Consider the following 17,693-nt stretch of genomic DNA (forward strand, 5'->3'; position numbering starts at 1 on the left):
ACTCATATTACTTTGGTTCACTTGCACCTTTTCAAATATTTTTTCATATTTGGTCTCTACACTCTACACCATACAGGCTTACTGTATACTTTAAGAACAGCATCTTCTCTGTCATTTGGGCACATCTCTTATTCAGACTCTCTTTTCACTTTCCAGCCACCCTTCACTTTGTGAAGTACTGGCGCATGAGGTGGACCTATCAGCGTCCAGCTGAACATTTGTTACATCAATTCATTTTTTAATTCCATTAATCCATTTCCTGTTGAAGTAGCAGGTCACTCAATCATTGCTTTCTTACTATGGTTATAACATCTATACTTCCTCTTGCCCTCCATGGAGCCACTACTCTGTTTCAGTTCAGAATAAATTGCTTATGTATTTATTACTTTTGGCTCGTTGTTCATTCATTTGGTTGTCACACAGTAATTAACAAATTTGTTCTTCATTCTAAAGCCTAAATTAAGCTTCTCTGTCTATTGATCGCAGATGGAGCTCTGTTACTTGGAGCATCTACATTGTCTGGGCGCAGTTGGTTGGGATCTATCTGGTTATTCAAAGACCCACTCAAGGCTCCAAATGAAGCATTCTGCACAGTTGGTGTCCAAGCACAAGCAGGAGTGGTGGATGCATGTTGGGTTTCTGACAGAGAAATCCTTGTAGCATCTGATTCTGGTAAGGCTGTGTTTAAAGTATTTTGCTGTGAATTGTAGATTGTCAATTGCTGCTTTTCTCTGCATTTCCCTGTCGCACTTTTTCTTTTACACACCAGTAGTTGGTATATTAATCAGTATCACCTATTGATTGACCACAACTATTTGTGTACTTTCAAAAATAGTTGTTATTTCGTTGAGCTTTGGGTAGAGTTACATATACCTAAATACTAGAGTGAGTTTCTTGGTATGTGCAGACAAATTAATAAACTTAAGTGATTTATATCACTTCTGTTACAGAATAATGTACTACATTTATATAATTATAGTTAATGTGGAAGGTGAATTTGATATGTAATTCAAAATTCAATGCGCCAAATTTTTTTATTATTTCGTGGAATTTGGGTATTACTGTCAGGGGCCAGTTTTTATTCCCCAAATTGAAAACATTACATTGCTTGAACTAAAGAAAAACAGAAATTGCTGGGAAAACTCAACAAATCTGGCAGCATTAGTAGAAACAGAACAGAGTTAATGTTTTAGGCCCAGTGATCCTTCCATTGGTCTAGAAATGTTAGCTTTGTTTTCTCTCCCTCGGTGTAGCTAGATCTGCTAAGTTTTTCCAGCAATTTCAGCTTTTGTGTATTTCAGATCTCCAGCATTCTCAGTCGTTTGTTTTGTATCATCGTGGCTTGACCCTTTTGAGGGGAACAAGTCTAGGCATCACTTCATTCACTCGTTTCATGTCTACTTTTTCTGCAGGCGCTGTAGAGTTGTGGGAGGTGTCTGAGAGTGAAACTGCAATGGTGAGCAAGTTCTGTAAATATGAACACGATGACATTGTTACCAAAGTGAGCTTGCTGTCCGGTGAAAAACAGGCAGTTAGCAGCAGTTTAGATTGCAGGTTTGTAAAAACATTGTCCTTGCTCTGTCTAACTGTGCTTCCCTGAACGTGACGTGCTTTACCCATCACTATTGGATGTTGCCTGTAGGTTTCAAATGAGCACGGAAGGCTTGTAGTTTGAAATGTTCACCCACCTTGGTTCCTTTACAATTTAAAAAAAAAGCTAAATTTGTGTGGTTTTGTTTGAAACAACTTAAACTGCAGAGGGACTGCAGAAGTCAAGCATGTAGAATTTTGTATTTGCATAAGTGTAACAAACCAATGTTAGATTTGGAAATCTGTAGGAATTAAAAGCAGCACAGTATTTTATGTTCATTGCTTCATGGTGCACAATAAAACTATAATGGTTCAGATTGTGTCTTAAAATGGTCTTGTGTACAACTTGCCATCTTTAACTTTCTTCCTACCAATTAAGCATGAAACTTTGCACATGACTGACATTAAACATTGAAAATAGCCTCAACATATTGTGTCAGATTAATTTTAACTTGTAATAAATGTGCACATTTGCTCATTAGCGTGAAGATTTGGGATCTAGAACAGAAGACAGTGGTGATCTCTTACCAAGGTGAGCACTGACAGTTACAAAGAACATTTCTTGCACTCATGATGACTTGTTTTTAATGAGAATAGAATTTTTCTATTTGCTGATACCTTGTTCGTTGATGTAGCAGTGTTGTAGCGGGGACCTGGTTTCAATTCCAGCCTTGGGCGACTGCCTGTTTGAAGTTTGCATGTTTATTTTTGAATGTTTCCTCCGTGTGCTCTGGTTTCTTCCCACAGTCCAAAGATGTGCAGCTAGATGCATTGGCCATTCTACAAATTTCCCTATAGAGTCCAGGGATGTGTAGGTTAAGTGAGTTAGCTAGAGATAAAAACCCCATGTGGGGTTATGGGGTGGGGGAGGTGGGTCTGGGTGGGATGCACTTTGCAGGGTTGATACTGATTTGGTGGACTGAATGGCTCTTTCTTCTTGTGTTGTAAATGGAATTTCTGAGACAAATATCCATTATATTCTCTAAACTTGTGAAGTCCACTAGTCAAAAAAATGTTGCTCATTCTTGACTGGTAGAGGTTTGCAAAATAAATGCATAAATAGATTATGTGCCAAACAAAATTATATCTAGAGTTTCCTGATTTAGGCCACACTAATATTGCATTGGCGAGTAAAATTTACTAGTTCTTTAGGGTGAAATCAAAATGCATGCAAAGTTTTATTTATAAAAACCTAAACAGATTTGCTTGAAAGGAAGACAATGAAAATTCTGTTAGTTTAACACCACAATGAAATACACACGTTCCATATCAGCTTGTAGACGCATATAAAAGTTTGCCTGCTTTTTTTCATTAGTTCCTGGAATGTGTATTTCAGTGTCAAAGCCAGCACTTATTATCCAACCTTAATTGCCCTTGAGAAGATGTTCTTCAACCACAGCTGTCTATGTGGTGTAGGTACAGTCAGTGCTTTTAGGGAGAGAGTTCAAGACTGTGAACCAATGGTAATAAAGGAAAGCTGATATATTTTCCAAGTGAGGATTTGTATAATATGGAGTGAAATTTGGAACTGATGGTGTTCTCATGTAACTGTTCACCTTCCATTTCAAGGGGAGACAATTATTTGGGCTGCAATGCCATTAAAGTTTTACCAAGATTCTGAGGCAGCAGTCATAAAGTGAGGGGTAAAAAGCTACTGTTAAAATTTGTTTGGGCATTTATTTTATGAAGAATACTTGTTTGTTTGTTTGTTAATAAACATGACACTTTTAAAATAATGAACGTTATACGTGTTTGCTGAAAATTTGTTAATTATTGGTTGATTCCCCCTCTCAAACCCCCTTATGTACCCCCATTTCTCCCTGTCTTCCTCCGTCTCTTCTGCAAACACTCGCTCCTGTCCCCACCTCACCCACGACTCTCCAACAAAGGAAAACAACCTTTCCACATCTTTATTGTCAAGCCTCCTAAGAATCTTTATGGACAATAAGAATTTTCCTTTATTCTTCCAAACTCAAACTACTTGTCTTCTTTCTTAAGACAATCCCTCAAACCCAAAATTAACCGACTCAACCATCTCAGTACTACCTCCAATGCCAATATATTTTTGCCTAGATAAAGGTCCAGAACTGTTCACGGTATTCTAGGTGTGGTCTGGCTAGTGCTTTATATTGTTTTAACAAGACTTCTATAGTGTTTATGCTGCATTCCCTTTGAAATACATGCTAATGGTCCCATTGCCTTCCCTATACCAGTGAACTTAGATACTAACTTTTTGTGATTTATGGATGAGGACCACATCCCTTTCAACCACTGCATTCTGCAGTTTCTGTTTTAAATTTTCAGCTCTACACTTCTCCCTGATTAAGTATGTAATGTCTCCTCTTACCACATTATATCCCATCTACCAAGTTTTCGTCCCCTCACTTAACATGCCTCTATCCCTTTATCGGATCTTATGTCATCATCATCACTTACCTTCCAATTTATTTTTGTATCATTTGCAAACTTGGCTATAGTGTGTTCACTTCATTCATTCAAATCATTAGTGTGTTTTGTAAATAATTGTCACTCAGCATGGACCCCTGTGATACTCCATTAGTTATAGGTTACCATCCTAAAAAAAGCCCCATTTATCTCAACTCTTTTTGCATTAGTTAGCCAATCCTCTGTCCATGCTAGTATGCTACATCCAAAACCATGGGCAGTTACCTTAAGTAGCCTCTTATTATGGTATTTAGTTGAACACCTTTTGGAAAGATAACTGTTACATCTATTGGTTTCCTTTTACCTGTCCTACTTGTTACGTTCTCAAAGAATTCAAATAAATTTGTCAGGCATGAAACCTTTGACATGAATCATGATGGGCAAAGAAATGGCAAATGGAATAAAATAAGTGTGAGGTCATGCACTTTGGTAGGAAGAACAGAGTCCGAGTTGTACAGCATGGAAACAGACCCTTTGATCCGACTTGTGCATGGTGACCAGATACCCTACACTGATCTAGTCCCATTTGCTAACATTTGGACTATATTCCCCTCAACCATTTCTAACCATGTACCTATCCAGATGACTTCTAAATGTTGTAATCGTATCTGCCTTCGCCACTTCTCCTGGAAGTTCATTCCTTACGCAGATCACCCTCTATATTTAAAAGTTGCCCCTCAGGTCCCTTTTAAGTCTTTCTCCTCTCACCTTAAGACTGTGCCCTTTGGTTTTGGACTCTGCCTAGGCAAAAGACTTTGAGTTATTGATCCTATCCATGCCTGTCATGATTTTGTAAACCTCTTTAAGACCAACCCACAGCTTCTGATGCTCTGGCATAGACTATTTTCTAAATTGGTAAAGGCTTTGGAAATCTGAAGTACAAAGGAACTTGGGAGCCCTAGTTTAGGATTCACTTCAGGTTAACTTGAAAGGTAGGAAGGCAAATACAAAGCTAGTATTCATTTGAAGAGGGCTAGAATGTAACAGGGATGTTGTGCTGAGGAGGCTTTATAAGGCTCTAGTCAGACCACATTTGGAATATTGTAAGCAGCTTTTGGCCCCGTATCTGTGGAAGGATGTGCTTGCATTGGAGGTCCAGGGAGGTTGACGAGTGATCCTGGGGATAAAGGGCTTGTCGTATAAGGAGTGATTGAGGACTCTGCCTCTGTGTTCAAGAAGTTTAGAAGAATGGGCAGATGTGATTAAAACTTACAGAATACTGAAACGCCTGAATAGAGTGGACATGGAGAAGATGTTTCCTCTGGTAGGGGAGATTGGGACCTGAGGGGACAGTCTCAGAGTGAAGGGATGACCCTTTAGAACTGAAATGGGGAGAAGTTTCTTTTGCCAGAGGGTGGTGAATCTTTGGAACTCTCTGCCACAGATGGCTATTGAGGCCAAATCAGTTTTATGATTTAAGTGTATTTAAGATAAAAGTAGGTTCTTGATTAGTATGGGGATCAGGGGTAATAGGGAAAAGGCAGGAGAGTAGGGTTGAGAAACGCATCAGTCATGCATTGTGGAGCAAACTCTTTGGACTGAATGGCATAATTCTGCTCTTATGGTCTTAGGGTCTGACACTTCTGTACTATATTATGTATTTCTAAATACAACACAACATCCTTTTATAATAGATGCTTACCATTTTCCCAAAGACTGCTCTTCCAAAAGATAAATAACTTGACCTGATTAAAAAATATAGAATACTTTGATATTTAAACAATGGTCAGTTCTAAAGATATTGTAATTAAGAGTTACTGGCAGTAGTCTATCTAGAGTAGTCAACGTTTATATGTTCATATATAAGCTGACATGTCTTCAGTGACATTGTTCATAGTAAGTCAGATGTTTCACTATTTCGTTTTAGGAAGAATGCTGCACTATTTAACACAAGAAAATAAATTGTAGCGTAAATATTAAATTTATTTGAATATTTCCCCCAGAAATAGCTTTAATAAGAATGTGACCAAAAATTATTCAAGTAGGATTGTTTTTATCTACTAAAGACGCTTATTTAAATCAAGAATTGTTCATTAACTGATTATGTTCTGGTTTCTGAATGCAGCTCATTCAGGACCAGTGATGTGTGTATCTGCCTGCCCAAGCAATGAAAACCTCTTCCTGTCTTGTGCTCAGGTAAAATGATACACTGCTTGCTTGTCAAATAGAAATGTTCCCATAAAACAATGGGTATAGATCATGTGGATGGTTTTTCAGAGCATTGAGGTTTTATATTGTATGCATCTGAGAGAAAATTGTTTCTGAGTTTGTGTAATGTGTGGGATAAGATGCCGATCAAATTGTTTTCTTCTGGAGGGTGTTGAACTGCACAAGTGCTGCTGGAAGTGCACTCATTCAGGCAAGTTGGAAGTATTCCATCTTACTTCTGACTTGTGTGTTATAGATATGGAACAGACTTTGGGAATGTTGATGGTAACTTAATTGGCACTAATTTTCAGTCTCTGTCTACCTCTTGTAGCCATATTATTATGCCTGGTCCAGTTTGGTACATGGCTAGTGGTGTGCTATGGAAATTCAATGAGGTTAATGCAGTTGAACAACATGGGAAGATGATTGGATTTTATCTTGCTGGAGCTGCTTATTGCTTAACACTTTTATGTCATGAATGTGATCAAGCCACCTAATAGCCTTGATCTGAGCATTGAAAACAGAAAGAACTGCAGAGCTGTAAATCAGGAACAAAAACAGAAGTTGCTGGAAAAGCTCAGGTCTGGTAACATCTGAAGAAAAAAATCAGTTAACGTTTCGGGCCCAGTGACCCTTCCTCAGAACTGATGCTGCCAGACCTGCTGAGCTTTTCCAGCAGCTTCTGTTTTTGTTTTGATCTGAATGTTGCCCGGTTCTTGCTGAACACCTCATTTGTTGTCGAGCAGTGACAAATACCTCACCTCTTGGCCATATTTGGACTAAGGCTGTAGGACTGGAGTGTCTTGAGCAAAACTCAGAACATTTTAATGAGTATTCGCACTGTGCTGGGACTATGTGATTCAGTTATTTGCTTTGAATGCAATTATATTGACTAGGAGATAATTGGCTGGGTTGAGTTTGTGCTGTCTTTTGTGGAGAGGACGTATAAGCACTATTTTCTGCTTTGTCGGTTGTAGCTATAATGGGACAGCATGGTTTGGAGCACTAGTCTTCAGTTATGTAACCAGGATGTTATCAGCATTAATAACTTTTGGTTTGTCCAGTGCCTTCAACCATTTTGATAGCACAAGAATGAGTAAGATCGGCTGAAGATTGGAAACCTTAGGTGGAGGTAATGATGCAAAGCTGTCCATGTCAACTGGTGTTACCACACTGAAACTGATGGCAACTTCTGGAATTGACATGTGCAGAATGAGGTGGAAATCCAAAAGGCAAATCCAGTGGTTATACATTGCACTGTGGAAATGCCCACAGATACAGACGCACACTGATGTGCATGGACAAATATAAATCCCTCCAACTGATAGAAATCAGTTGAATTGAGAAAACTATCCCCTCCTGTGCATTAGTCTCACTGTAAAATCTGAAGATAAAAGTTAGTCCCTGTTTAGAACAAAGACCAAAAACAATTACAGCACAGAAGCAGGCCCTTCGGCCCTCCAAGCCTGTGCTGATCCAGATCCTCTATCTAAACCTGTTGCCTATTTTACAAGGATCTGTATCGCTCTGCTCCCTGCCCCATTCATATATCTGGCTAGATACATCTTAAATGACGCTATCGTGGCCGCCTCTACCACCTCCGTTGGGTACACATTCCAGGCACCCACCACCTTCTGCGTAAAGAACTTTCCATGCATATCTCCCTTAAACTTTTCTTATCTCACCTTGAAATCGTGACCCCTAGTAATTGAGTCCCCTGTCCATTGTACCCTGTCTTGGGGGGGTGGGGGGAAGCTTCTTGCTATCCACCCTGTCTATACCTCGTCAATCAGGTCCCTCTCTCAACCTCTTTCTAATGTAAATAATCCTAATCTACTCAACCTGTCTTAATAGCTAGCGCCCTCCATACCAAGCAACATCCTGGTGAACCTCCTCTACACCCTCTCCCAAGCATCCACATCCTTTTGGTAACGTGGCGACCAGAACTGGACGCAGTATTCCAAATGTGGTCAAACCAAAGTTCTATACAACTGTAACATGACCTACCAACTCTTGCACTGAATATCCCAACGGATGAATGCCGTATGCCTTCTTGACCACTCTATCCACCTGTGCTGCCACCGTCAGGGTACAATGGACCTGAACACCCAGATCTCTCTGTGCATCAATTTTCTCCAGAGCTTTTCCACATACTGTATAGTTCGCTCTTGAATTGGAGCTTTCAAAATGCATCACCTCGCATTTGCCTCGACTGAATGCCATCTGCCATTTATCCACCCATCTCTCCAATCTATCTGTATTCTGCTGCACTCTCCGACAGTCCACTTCACTATCTGATACTCCACCAATCTTAGTGTCATCTGCGAACTTGCTAGTCAGACCATCTATACTTTCTTCCAGATCATTTATGTATACCACAAACAACAGTGGTCCCAACACAGTTCCTGTGGAACACCTCTGGTCACAGTTCTCCATTTTGAGAAACTCCCTTCCACTACAACTGTCTCCTGTTGCCCAGCCAGTTCTCTATCCATCTAGCTAGTATACCGTGGACCCCATGTGACTTCACTTTCTCCATCAGCCTACCATGGAGAACCTTATCGAACGCCTTACTGAAGTCCATGTATATGCCATCTACAGCCCTTCCCTCATCTGTCAACTTTGACACTTCCTTAAAGAAGTCTATCAAGTTGGTAAGACGTGATCTTTCCTGCTGCCTATCACTAATAAGCCCATTTTCTTCCAAATGTAAATAGATCCTGTCCCTCAGTATCTTCTCCAGCAGCTTCCCCACCACTGATGTCAGGCTCACTGGTCTATAATTTCCTGGATTATCCTTGCTACCCTTCTTAAGCAAGGTGACAACATTAGCAATTCTCCAGTCCGCCAGGAACTCGCCCATGCTCGAGGATGCTTCAAAGATATCTGTTGAAGCCCAGCTGTTTTCTCTCTTGCTTCTCTCAGTAACCTGTGATAGATCCCATCCGGACATGGGGTCTTGTCGACCCTAATGCCTTTTAGAATACCCAGCACTCCGCCCCCCCCCCCCCCCCCCCCCCCCCCGCCCCCCATGCTGACTTGACCTAGAGTAATCAAATATTTATCCCTAACCTCAACATCTGTCATGTCCCTTTCCTCAGTGAATACCAACGCATAGTACTCATTAAGAATCTCACTGATTTTCTTTGACGCCTCACATAACTTCCCTCCTTTGTCCTTGAGTGGGTCAACCCTTTCTCTAGCCACCCTCTTGCTCCTTATGTATTAATAAAAGGCTTTGGGATTTTCCTTAACCCTGATGGCTAAAGATATTTCGTGACCCCTTTTAACCCTCTTAATTCCTTGTTTCAGAGTGGTCCTACTTTCCCGATATTCTTCCAAAGCTTTGCCTGTTTTCAGTCACCTATACCTTATGTATGCCTCAATCAAACATAACTGGGCTTTTCGTAAAGTACCAATTCACTGGTCCGGAAATGTTAATTTTATAGATATTTCGAATTTCTCCCAATGTTAAAATGCTCTGCATTTCAAGAAAAACTTTTCAAAAATACTTTATAGTTTGGATTTTATTGCAATCCAGTCATTTATTTGCTACTTGAAAGTTAAAATGTAAATAATGTTAATACTTTTAATCCCTCTTTTTCTTTGTGAATATTTACACTTTATTTACTTGCTTGCTGACATCGTGACTGTTTGGCAAGATTTCTGATTGTGTCAGGTTATAGAAAAGGGAAGACCACGTCACACAAATCTTCTAGGTCAGTGGTGAACATCTCAGCCCATTTCTTTTGTGCATCACTTTGAAATAAGTGCAGCACAGGACATGCTTTTTGCAAAGATGTGCGCCATTGAGTTGCTGTATTCATCAACACTGCCATCCAGTTCCCCATCACAATATCAGTAGAGATAAATTATGAATCAATTGATACCCTGGTGCTCTTCCCTCAAACAATCACAAATAAAGAATTTAAATTAACCATCCCCAAGTTCAAAGAGATGAAGTGACTGACAATAAACTGAATTTAACTATTGATGGATGAAATTATAGACAAACAGTGGGAAATATTTATAGAACTATGTTCAAGACTAGTATGTATCCTAAGCATCCTACTTATTAAACTCCAATGTAATACAGAAGTGAAGAAGTTATTTGGTTGTCCAGAGTCTTGGTTGAGACCTGTTCTTGGATACTGCTTTCAGTTTTGATCTGCGTCTCAGGAAGGATATATTGGTCTTGGAGAGGTTGAGACAAATTCTAACCATGCCTTACATAAACCTCAGTTTTTATTTTCTCAAATTTCGACAGTCAGAGTGAACCAATTGGTTTATCGAAAATAATAACAGATACATAAGTCATATTTCTGGAGAAATTAATGTAAATCATATTTCTGGAGGAATTAAGAGCACGAGGCTTATAATCTTAAAAGCAAAATGGCTACTTTGGAATTAAATCAGGAAGCAATTTGCATGCACCAGGAGATCCAAAACACCGCCTATGCGGATACCCAAAAAATGTAGATGATAGACGCTTGAAACTTTGAAGATGGAAATTGATCAGTTTTTGTTAGTAGGAGTGTAAGTAGACAAGGATCAAAGACAAGTAAGTAGATTCATGGTAGAGATCAGCTGTGATCTAATAAAACAGTGGAACAGGCACAGGGCTGACAGCCATGTCCGATCTTCTTTTTCCTCTCCCAAAGTGTCAGTTTGTGCTGCTTATGATTTCAGTGGCACTGATGGCCTTCAGGTATTTCTCAGGCATATGATAATTTTTTGACTGTGAGCTAAAACTGAGATTTGAAACCTCATTTAATCATAATGAGTCTGAATTTGTCCTTATTCACCTTTTCTGTATCTTCACAGACACTAATATTTTACTGCTGCCAATACAGAATTTTCAGAATCATGGCACAGAGAGCAAAATTTTATATTAGCAAAATGTATACAGCAACCTTAAAACAAGTTCCAGGTTGGAGGAAAATTTTGTCACTGGCAAATGTATTGCGACTTTGCGAGAGAGCAATGACATTTTAGAGAGATTTTACAGTGCACTTAATGGCTGTAAAGGGTAACATAACATTTTAAAACTTTTACTTTAATAGAAGTCTAAAGCACCTGAGAAGATACTGCTTTTGTGGACAGTGGTGCTATAAATTATAAAATGGACCATTTCCCTTTATTCTTATCTCACATTGAACTCTCCACAGAATTACACTATAAACAAAAGTCTACAGTTTCTCCCAACTTTCATTGGACTCCCATGTCCCCATTTCACTGAGCAGTAACTTCAATTAACTGTCCCAAATCACTTCACTCAATTGTTAGAGTTTCCTAAATTCACTACTAACAGTGAGCCCTCTGCTAATGATTCTTGCCCTTTAAACACACCAGAATGAATCTCCTGGAATCCTTAGATGGCTGTGCAATTTGTCTCTTTGACTGTGTTTCTTATATAAGACTCTGCCAAATTCTCAAGGCCAAGCAACAACACCCAGTTGACAGTGTGAAATGTCAGTTGGTGGCCGTGTCATTAACTCAACCATTTGACTGGAAACATGTAATCTTTTGTCAAAAATGGCTTCCTTTGCCCTCTTCCTCATTGCAAAATTAAACCCATCAACCCTGCATCTGCCTACATATATTGATTCTTGACCCCAATTCCCTTTCATCTTTCTGATTACAGCCTGAAATCTTTAATACCTTTATGGCACTTTGGAAGACTTTGAGTCTAGCTGTTGTGAATTTGGGGACTGCTTCCCTTGACTCCAAACATGTGCTATGCATTTCCTTTCTAGTAATACAATCAAAATCTAGCTTTGATCTCTAAGGATCAAACTACGCAGACTTCTGTCTCAAGATGTCCTTCATTGTTACCGAAGTTGAAAGAGTCCAAAGCATCATAAGATCATCACACTCATAACTAACAAACATTGTTGGTTATCGCTGTGCTTTCTTGTACACTTTTAATTTTGTTGAAAACCCAGTTTTGTACTTAAAACATAGACAAAAGGGACATGCATTGAGGTTGTGAATTGTAACTTTTCAATTGGAATTATAATCCAACAGAAGTTTCCTAATTGACATTTTGATGTATACTTTTGCCCCTTTACTAGTAAGAGCCAATTTACAAGTGCTGAACACAAGTATGTTCTGCTGTAACATAGCGAGGACTAATGCAAACTAATTACAGTTGTTTTCAGATTTAACATTGAATTTATGTTTGCATGTTATTCTTGCTTATTTGGATCAAGAAGCCAACTTCTTGATAGCGTCAATTTACTTTGAGATCTGTAGTACATGATGGAAAAACTGAATTTAATATAGGATCCAATAACGTGGGATCTGATAACATTCCACTGAACAAAAATGTCCTTGTTTATCAGTTCTTGAGGCCATGTTGGGTAAACAAAATAACTTTGTAACATAAATATAAATTAAAAGGTGTTTAAGTCTATAAAAATATAAATTGAAATTGTTTTGTCTTAAGTAAAACAATCCCTCTTTTTTGATTTTTCTTCTTTCAGGACAGGAGACTTTTACTATGGGACAGAAGAAATTCCAAACCAGCATTGCGGATTGGTGTGTATCTTGCCGCCATTCAATGATTTCTGTGTTTGATCTATAGTAATTTCAACTTCCAGGCTTGCTTTCTGCATTTCTTGTTCATTCATATTGTCTAAACCACAAGTTGGGAATTTTCTGCACTGACCCTCTGACAGTGCATCACTCCCTCAGCACTGACCCTCTGACAGTGCGGCACTCCCTCAGCACTGACTCTCCAACATTGTTATGTTTTCTCAGTCCAATACAAATTTGCCAGATTTATGGCTCCTGAGTTAATTACCCCTCTGAGACTGGTTCGGTCAACATGGACTTGAATTCTGGTATGTTTGAGTCGGCTTTAGTCCGAACAGCCAGTATATCCACAAGAAACTCTCTGAAACGTTTGTAGTATCCAGAAATGCTCCAAGGTGCAGCAATGGCATCAAGCACTGAGCTCTCTGAATCAGTTTCCATTTTGCTCATGTTCAGTCACTGCGGCCTACTGACTCTGCCCTGGGTTCAGGTTTCACAAGATTGCTTGCACAAAGGACACTGACTTTAGATGCATTGTGTAATGGACCATGCGATCCCAGAGGCTCATTGTGAAAGAAACAGGAATAGAACAAGCAATAAAATCTTAGAAGACAAAGGGTGGTAGTGGACAGAAAATATTCAACATGGTGCTCAGTTACGAGTGGTGTACCACAAGGATATACAGTGTGGAGGGCTGTTCTAGGTTGCAAAGGGACATTGATAGGATACTGAGCTGGGCTGAGAAGTGGCAGATGGAGTTTAACCCTGAAAAGTGTGAGGTGATTCATTTTGGAGGGACAAATTTAAAAGCGGAATACAGGATTAACAGGAAGATTCTTGGCAGTGTGGAGGAGCAGAGAGATCATAGGGGTTCATGTCCACAGTTCCCTGAAAGCTGCCACCCTGGTGGATGGAGTTGTTAAGAAGGCATGTATGGTGTGTTAGCTTTCATTAATAGAGGGATTGAGTTCAAGAGCCGTGAAGTTATGCTCCAGCAATACAAAACCCTGGTTCGGCCACATCTGGAGTATTGTGTCCAGTTCTGGCCAACCCATTACAGGAAAGATGTGGGAGCATTGGAAAAGGTACAGAGGAGTTTACCAGTATGTTGCCTGGAATGGAGAGAATGTCTTAAGAGGATAAGTTGAGGGAGCTAGGGTTTTTCTCTTTAGAACGACGAAGAATAAGAGATGACTTGATAGAGGTGTTCAAAATGATCAGAGGTATAGATAGAGTAGACAGCCAGAGACTTTTTCCTAGAATGGTGGTAGTTTTTACGAGGGGGCACAGTTTTAAAGTGAGTGGAGGTAGATGTAGGGGAGATGTCGGAGGTAGGTTCTTTACTTAGATAGTGGTGGGGCGTAGAATGCATTGCCGGAGAGGGTAGTGGAGTCGGCCTCATTAGAGGCGTTTAAGCGGCTATTAGATAGGCGTTTGGATGATAGTATAACGTAGGGGTGGAGGTTAGATAGACCTTAGGTTTAGAATAAAGATTCGGCACAACATCGTGGACCGAGGGGCCTGTACTGTGCTACGGTGTAGAAACCTGAATGTGCCTCCTAACTATCTTTGCCAATTTTTGCAATCACAAAGACTTTAAAGTAAACTGCCAGCAAAATATTGTTTAATTGAATAAAATGATAACTACTATATTTCTCAATTAAAGTGGTGATCGACTGTTAGTGTTTATGTTGTTGTGAGCTATTTGAGTAATATCCATGTGTCTCTCACCATGAAATATTGGCAATCAACATCATTGCAGATGTTATAGAAAGAAATTTGAACAGTTCTAGAATTTGCGAGTAATTTTGTTGAAAATTCTTGAGGGAAGACTAATATTCATATCATACAAAGATGCATAAAGATACATTGGGAAGTACAGATTAGCCATTCCTCAGTTGGGTTTTAAATGGAAAGAGTGAGGATTTTCGCAGTTCTGCTCGGGTGTTAATTTCAACAAGAAAAGTTCTTGGGTCAATTCAGTTTAAATGGAATTAAGGGTCGGTTGGAGCACAGGAATAGTCTACTAAGTGGTGAAACAGATAACAATTAAAATACAGTGCCACATTGAATTGTTCAGGTAAATTATTATTAATTGAGTAGAATATGCTGCATGGTACATTTGAAAAACTCTGGTTTATGGATAACTCTTCATCCAGCCTATTTTAAGAAAGTGTACCTGTATTCTAAGTTTAACTGTTAAGTCAATTAATAACAAGTTTTTCTAAATGTTGAATCTTTTCAGAAGTGGGATTATTGCACTGTTCTGCAAGTACTGTTACGTGGCACTCACAGAAAGAACACGTCTTTGCTTTTGGTAATGTGATTCTGAATCTCCACATTTCTGGTTGTTTATTTCTTTTCAGCATTAACTTGTATTAAAATAATAGTCTAAGGCAATTAGAAACACAAGGCTTTGGTCTGAAATTTGACAAAAGGGAAAGACTGCGAGTAAAATAATCCTGGAGTGTGAGCCTCTTGGTGTACATAAACTACTAAATTTATCATTGTTATTCTATAAGAAAATATATACTTAAACTGTTGCCTTTAATCCTACATTGCTGTTATTTTTGTCATATTGAATTTATTTTATTGTTAATTTGCTAAATTATTTGTGTATTTGTTGCTTTTGTGAGAAATAACAAATTCATGTTCAAAACTGAATAGAAATTAATTTGAGCAGATCGTTGTTTAAAAATGACCACTTTGATCAATTCGGTCTAATTTCTAGACCTTTCAAAAATTGCACTCCCTAGATCTCTCTAATCTCCAGAAAAGTTGAATAACGACATTTAAAACTCGATTTATTGAGGAATTATATGGTTATGAAGTGTTTTGGTTGTGTCAATTAGTTTTTTTCTGCAATAATTAGCCATTACAAAATCTGTCATTCATGTTTTGTATTTAAATGATCTAACTTCATTTACTACAATCTAAATGTTTCAGCTGGTTGTAAATGTTTTCTTCAATATATAGTAGGACGTATAACTTGATTCGTAAAGAATGTTATGCTCCATGGGCTGTTTTGTCTTTCAAACAGTTTTGGAACCTTATTATTTATCATCAGAAAGATCCTTTAACAACTTAAAAACCGTTAACCAACATATTTTAATACTGCTTCTAGTTTTAATATGCATACTTAAAAGCTATTTGCTTGCGTAAGTCTACTTCTGAACGTTGCTCTTAAAATTGTTAATTTAACAGGAGCTGAAAATGGAATAGTTGGTGTGAAAAGCTTACAAAAACAGTCTGATTCCAATCAGACATCTGCAGTACATTCACGGACTGTTACTGGGTTGCAGTTTTCCTCACACAGGTAACTTAATTGCTACTTTAGAAAGATATTGGGTTGCTTGTCAAAAGATAGTGATTGAACATTCTAGTGCCAATAGCTTCTGCTTTCTGTGTTAGCAAAACGTTTACTGGAATTAGTGGTGAGAATCTTTTTAATTTCACAAAGAAAAATCTCTTTGTAAAGGACCATTTAGGCGGTAGTTTCTTATGCCAAATGTAAATTAACATGTCTACTTTTCAATGCACTTTTCACAATTCAATTCGTCACTTTCCCATTTATTTGTGGAAGCATGTCAAAAATAATACTGCCATGTTTTACTGTATTACAAGTAACAATGAAAGTGCACCCACGGCTTTTTACCTCACTTGTCTAAATGAAGTATGAGTAGTAAAAACTGGGGTATTATTTAACCTATTAAAATAATCAATGTCATATTAGTGACATTCAGATTTACCTCAAGCCCACAGAAAATGATTCTTCCAGACCTTTGACGAAATTAAGTATTAAAACTGGAAAGAATATTCACTGCACATATGGTTACTCTTCATCTAATGCCTGAGAGAATGGGAGTGATAGGAGTGGGGTCATTTAGTCCTGTAATAAGTGATGTTTTACCTTTGATTTTGCAGCTCTCCCCTTTTGGCTTCTGTTAGTGAAGACTGTACACTAGCTGTCGTTGACATCAACCTCTCAGAAGTGTAAGTGGCTAAAAAGCCTGCAGTCTGTAGGAATATATTACTTTAACTAGTAGCAAATTAAGATTGCTTGCTCATAAGTTCGTTAGAAATAAAAATTGACCCTATTTAATTTTTTTTAGGTTTAGGAATAAATCACACAAGGACTTTGTTCGCAGTGTATGCTGGTCACCTCTGAATTTGGATCTCCTCAGTACTGCAGGATGGGACCATCAAGTTCTACATCATCCAATTCGCTTAGATAAGGACGCAGACACAGCATGAGGAAAAGATGGAATATTCGAAATCCTACTTTTGTACCTTTTCTATAACTATGTTACATCTTTGAAACTGTGCTCTGAGGAGATGTAATAACAGAGGTGTATTGTTGGAATACCCAGATGCCAAAGTAGTCGTAGAGAAGAGGGGTGGGGGGAGGGACGGAATTATGTGGGGGAATCACTCAGCACACTCCAAATTTCTGCTTATATAAGTTACCAATCTCACCAAAATCTGTACCCATACCCCATCAAAATCTACGAATTTATGCAACTGCCTAGTTCTACTCTGAAAGCAGTGTGAGAGTAAGATAATCAAGATGTTTTATCTCTTTTGCGTGCTTGTAAAAATGAGAATAGATGTTCTCTAGAATGTCATGTGTTAGAAATGGGTAGCCAACTGGACTTCTGATATTCATAATTCAGTGGCTTGCAAGATATTTTGGTAGCCTGGAGCTACAGGATTACTGTGAATTTTGATCCCTACTACTATGTTTCACATTGTGTTTAGAATGAGGAAGAAAAGGATTAAAAAGAAACTTTTAAGTAAAATAAACTTGTCAGTTTTTACATATTTCGTGTAGACTCTCTGAAAGAAACTATCCAATGTACTGATATTGTATATTACAGGGTTTGTAGCAGTTGGCCAATGTAATTAGCAAAATGTGACACAATCTGAAAATAGGCTTCCCTGTTATTAGAACAAAGAACAGTACAGCACAGTAC

General features: G+C 38.6%; 1 protein-coding gene across 1 annotated transcript in view; it reads left to right on the plus strand.

Annotated features, from left to right (window-relative positions):
* The window catches only part of LOC125462622 (methylosome protein WDR77-like), a 30,224-nt gene extending 12,734 nt beyond the window's left edge, over positions 1-17,490 (plus strand). Inside the window, exons 3-11 of the mRNA XM_059653373.1 lie at positions 487-672; positions 1,413-1,554; positions 2,073-2,122; positions 6,101-6,171; positions 12,669-12,723; positions 14,966-15,037; positions 15,925-16,036; positions 16,645-16,713; positions 16,833-17,490. Coding sequence (XP_059509356.1) covers positions 487-672; positions 1,413-1,554; positions 2,073-2,122; positions 6,101-6,171; positions 12,669-12,723; positions 14,966-15,037; positions 15,925-16,036; positions 16,645-16,713; positions 16,833-16,974 — 899 coding nt within the window. The 3' untranslated portion in view covers positions 16,975-17,490. The remainder of the gene's footprint in view (positions 1-486; positions 673-1,412; positions 1,555-2,072; positions 2,123-6,100; positions 6,172-12,668; positions 12,724-14,965; positions 15,038-15,924; positions 16,037-16,644; positions 16,714-16,832) is intronic.
* The last annotated feature ends 203 nt before the right edge of the window (positions 17,491-17,693 follow it).

This window comes from Stegostoma tigrinum, chromosome 21 (genome assembly GCF_030684315.1).
Source record: "Stegostoma tigrinum isolate sSteTig4 chromosome 21, sSteTig4.hap1, whole genome shotgun sequence".
Lineage (NCBI taxonomy): Eukaryota > Metazoa > Chordata > Chondrichthyes > Orectolobiformes > Stegostomatidae > Stegostoma > Stegostoma tigrinum.